Source organism: Austrofundulus limnaeus, unplaced genomic scaffold (genome assembly GCF_001266775.1).
Source record: "Austrofundulus limnaeus strain Quisiro unplaced genomic scaffold, Austrofundulus_limnaeus-1.0 Scaffold366, whole genome shotgun sequence".
In the NCBI taxonomy this organism is placed as follows: Eukaryota; Metazoa; Chordata; class Actinopteri; order Cyprinodontiformes; family Rivulidae; genus Austrofundulus; species Austrofundulus limnaeus.
In genome coordinates this window covers 497,785-501,837 of record NW_013952768.1, presented here as the reverse complement: position 1 = coordinate 501,837, position 4,053 = coordinate 497,785, and the positions used below count along the sequence as shown (strand labels likewise).

Sequence of the window (4,053 nt, the reverse complement as noted above, 5' to 3'; positions counted from 1 at the left end):
ATTATTATTATTATTATTATTATTATTATTATTATTATTATTTGATCAGCTACTTTTAGTGCTTGAATTTTAGCACAAGTTAATTTGCATAAATTAGCAAAGTATTTCAAATTTATTGCTGATGACTTAGAAAATTCCACATATCTTGCATTATGATTTACTAATGTCCAGCTTAGATTGACAGCAGAAACAGATCAAATGCACAGAAATGCTGCAGGATTTCTGTACTTTCAAGCACTGAACTTTATATAAAATCTATTTTTAGTTCATACTGATTTAGTGGGTTAGGTGTCCGTGATARTATTTCAGACAACCACACGCGCAGTCATGTCAGAAACGGAGAACTCTTGGAACTTCAGAGACACCTTTAACTTGCATTTTGTACTGTCTCTCCACAGCATGGAGCTGCTTCTACCTTCACCCCCACTCCTGSGGGGTTCCACTCTCCGTACTGGCAGGGTCCACAGAACAGGCGAGATACCAGACCACCAGGATTTAGAGACCGGCCCAGATCCCCCCCTGTTCAGCTCCCTGTCAAAACGGAAGCCCCAGCTCCTCTTGGTAAGTCAGAAATAATAAATGTTTGGGGRTAAAAAAAAACTTGAGAAATTTGTACAGATACTATTTTTCTAGAAAGGGTGTGTGTTTATATGTATACAGTATATGTATGTGTGTGTGTGTGTGTGTTAGGTTTAGAAGTATTAAACTTTTTTTGTTTGTTCATCCATAGTCTGTATATTTTGCTTCTGTTTAAATAATGTTCATTTAAGTAACTATGACTAACAATTTAAAACAGGGTTCTCACAAACAAGATATCTTAAATGAATCTTTAAATATGAGAGAGGCTATATAAGATTCACTTAATGCAAATTGCAGACTTTTTGCAGATGATCTGTGATTTGTATTTAAATAAAAAATAGCTGCACTCTSTTTTAATAATTTCTTGTTATTTTTCTGCTGTCAATCATCATTGTTTTCATAAGCAGCCCTCCCAAGGTCAGTACTCTAGGGGAAACACTGGAAAGGCCTAAAAAAGTTTATTGAAGATGTTTTGGATAAAACAATTGACTGATTTAGTGAGTGACTCAGTCTACAGTGTTTGCATCTGTTTGATCAGATGGCATGTGTTATGTTAGGTACCTCTGTGTGTAACCATGTTAATAATTTTGTAGTACAAAGTACAGTACACGTTTTTGTGATATTTTTATCAAATTTTGAACATTTTTGTTTCGGGCAGGCAACCTTTAATGTCCGGCAGGTAACATTTGGCATCACCTGCCCGACAGGGCTGGTAAAAAAAAAAAAAATGTTGTCGAACCCTGATCTGACATCATATTGATCACAGACTTTTGAATTATTATTAATAATAATAATAATAATAATAATAATGATGATGATAATAATAATACTTCAAACTTATATAGCGCTTGTCAGGATACTCAAAGATGCTTTCCAAAAGGGGAAGAAAAAAAATTTAATTGAACAACAATTGTTTGAAGACAGACTTTGTGAGAAACATTGAACCGTTGTCCAAACAAATTGATATAATATACAGTATATGAAAAGTCCTTGAATTTCATGTTAGCTGTTGTTTGAGCACCCTGTATAAAAATTAGGGTTTTTTTTTACTTTTTTTTTCTCGAAGTTGACTAAAAATGTTTTAAAACCAAATAGACAGGGTTACATTTTTTCTAAGTTTTTAGAAATGTATTAAATGCAAGTGTCAGTTGTGTGTATGTTTGTGCACTATGTGTATTACATCATTGTTAAGTATTAAACCAATGTAACTGTTTGAGCTACTTCTCATGTTTTGTGTTAAATGCTCTCAGAGTAAAAAAATGGAAAAACGCGTAAACTAAAAAATGAAAATTTGTTTAGCATAAATTAATCAAGTCATTTATTTTCTCATTTTCAGATGCTGTAAAACGTCGCACTCTGCCAGCTTGGATCCGTGAGGGTCTTGAAAAGATGGACAGGGAGAAGCAGAAAAAAATAGAGCGAGAGCGAATGGAACAGGAGCGTGCAGAAATGGCCGATGATGAYGAGACAGAGCACAAAGCTGACGAGGAAGGGGATGGGCCTCGCTTGCCACGCAAGAGTAAATTTGTAAGAAGCTCCAGTATTCACATTTCATGAGAAAGGATTCTTCTTTTTTAGCTTACAATCTTTTTTTATTTAATTTATTTTTAACTGAAAGTCAATTTCATCCTCTTTTTTTTTCTTTAAATTTGAAAATCAGGACAGCGACGATGAGGGAAACGACAATGACAATCACGAAAAGATCTCTATTAAAAGAGAATTTCCTGTTCGGAGTCCATCACCTCCTGCAGAAGACAGTGAACCAGAAATGAGTGAAGAGCTAAAGGAAGAGCTCCTGGTGGGTTCTACCCTCACGTCACCAGCAAATAGGCTGGCTGTTTCCAACACAAGGTGTTCCTCAGTAGTAAAAATGACAATTTTATGCTTTTTTCCTTCTTTAGATGGGCATCACTAAAACCCTTCTGACAGAGATCCTTCTTTCAGTCACTAACGAAGAGATCATGCATGTAGCCAGGGAGACTCACAGAAAAGCCACTCGAGGTCTGCTTTTCCCTTTTTTTCAGTTAACACATAATCTGTTCTTGTTACCAAGACAGRTCTTTTAAACCTGGAGATAATCTGTTTAGTGCATATTGATGGTATAAAATTCTCAAATAATGTCCTGTAAGGAAAGGTGATTGAGCAGCAAGACTTTGTCTGACATGTATTGTCAACCATTCTCTGCTAATGCATCAGAAGAAGAAAGCAGGAGAATGCTTTAGACTAATTGTATTTGGACACGTTCATCTTGGTATTGAAGGTCCTGCTGGATGACTGAATAAAGTCTCAGCAATGACTCTGACCAGCACTTACCTTGAAGAAGCTGTGCATTAGTACAGACTGGTTCATTTCCTCCTGTCCGACTGTTTCACTTGGATTGTGTGACAGAAGTTTGTGTAACCTCTCTTTTTTTTCCCTCCATTTTTTTTATTTTATTTTACTTTTTGTTAACTGACAGCTCTTGTAAATGTCGCTTTATCTGTGACCTCCTTCTCTAGCCTTTGAGACAATGGCAGTATGTGTTTTAACATGTTGTTCCTGTTGTTGATGTGAATCAAAGCTCCTGCAAAACAGCTGGCACAGTCAAGTGCACTGGCTTCTCTGACTGGTCTCAGTGAGTATCTATTTTTCTGTCACTGGGGGGGAGGGAGGGGGCATTTTGAATTCATGGTGGAGTGTTTGAAGAAACAAGGAGAAAAAACTGAAGACTTGACATCCAAATACTTGACCTTTAATATTTTTTAGATATTTGATGCAAATGTGGCATATGATTAACTTAAGTTGTACACAAGCATGCTTAAAATTAGTGTTCACGTTGATGTTTAAGGCTGTACATTGCTTAAGGGGGTTGTTGATGTGAAGTACATACTTGGATTAAGTGCCTTTCGTAAGGACGTTGTGTTGGTATTGTTTTGTATTTGGAACCTTGTAAGAATGAGTCTTGCTCTGCCAGCACTGAACAACCTGGGGGCTCTGTTGTGGCAGGCGGGATTGGTGATTATGGTTCAGATGAAAGTGAAGATGAGGATGCACGCAGCGCCCGGGGTTCTGAGTCTTCTGACACAGACGACGAAGAGCTGCGCCATCGCATCCGGGAGAAGCAGGATGCCTTCCGTCGCAAAGAGCGCGAGATGCAGCTGTTGCAGGAAAGACAAGCACAAGAGGCTCTACTTGCACGTGGTAAGACTAACGTTTATGTCAAGTTTTTTTTTTAAATTTGTTTTTAACGTCCCAAGAAACTCAATGATTTTGAGTTATTTGTCTGCTTCTAGTTTTTAAACCTCAAGAAAAACCTGGATATACAGTATAATTTGCTGAGTTCTATGATTTTTTTAATATGCAAAGACATAAAAGGGAATTTGGAAAATTGAATGAAAGTCAGGATTTGAAGCCCTCTCCTTTGTACAGCGGGTAAAATAAGTATTGAACACGTCACCATTTTTCTCATTAAATATATTACTAGAGGTGCTAATG

The 4,053-nt window shown here is 36.8% G+C and overlaps 1 protein-coding gene across 1 annotated transcript in view; it reads left to right on the top strand.

Moving 5' to 3' along the window:
• Nucleotides 1-4,053, top strand: part of pnisr (PNN-interacting serine/arginine-rich protein) — a gene marked incomplete in the record, with an annotated part of 15,107 nt that overhangs the window by 5,992 nt on the left and 5,062 nt on the right. The window contains 6 exon segments of the mRNA XM_014023396.1: nucleotides 399-561; nucleotides 1,916-2,106; nucleotides 2,240-2,377; nucleotides 2,481-2,580; nucleotides 3,140-3,193; nucleotides 3,565-3,759. Of these exon segments, the coding sequence (XP_013878850.1) occupies nucleotides 399-561; nucleotides 1,916-2,106; nucleotides 2,240-2,377; nucleotides 2,481-2,580; nucleotides 3,140-3,193; nucleotides 3,565-3,759 (841 nt within the window).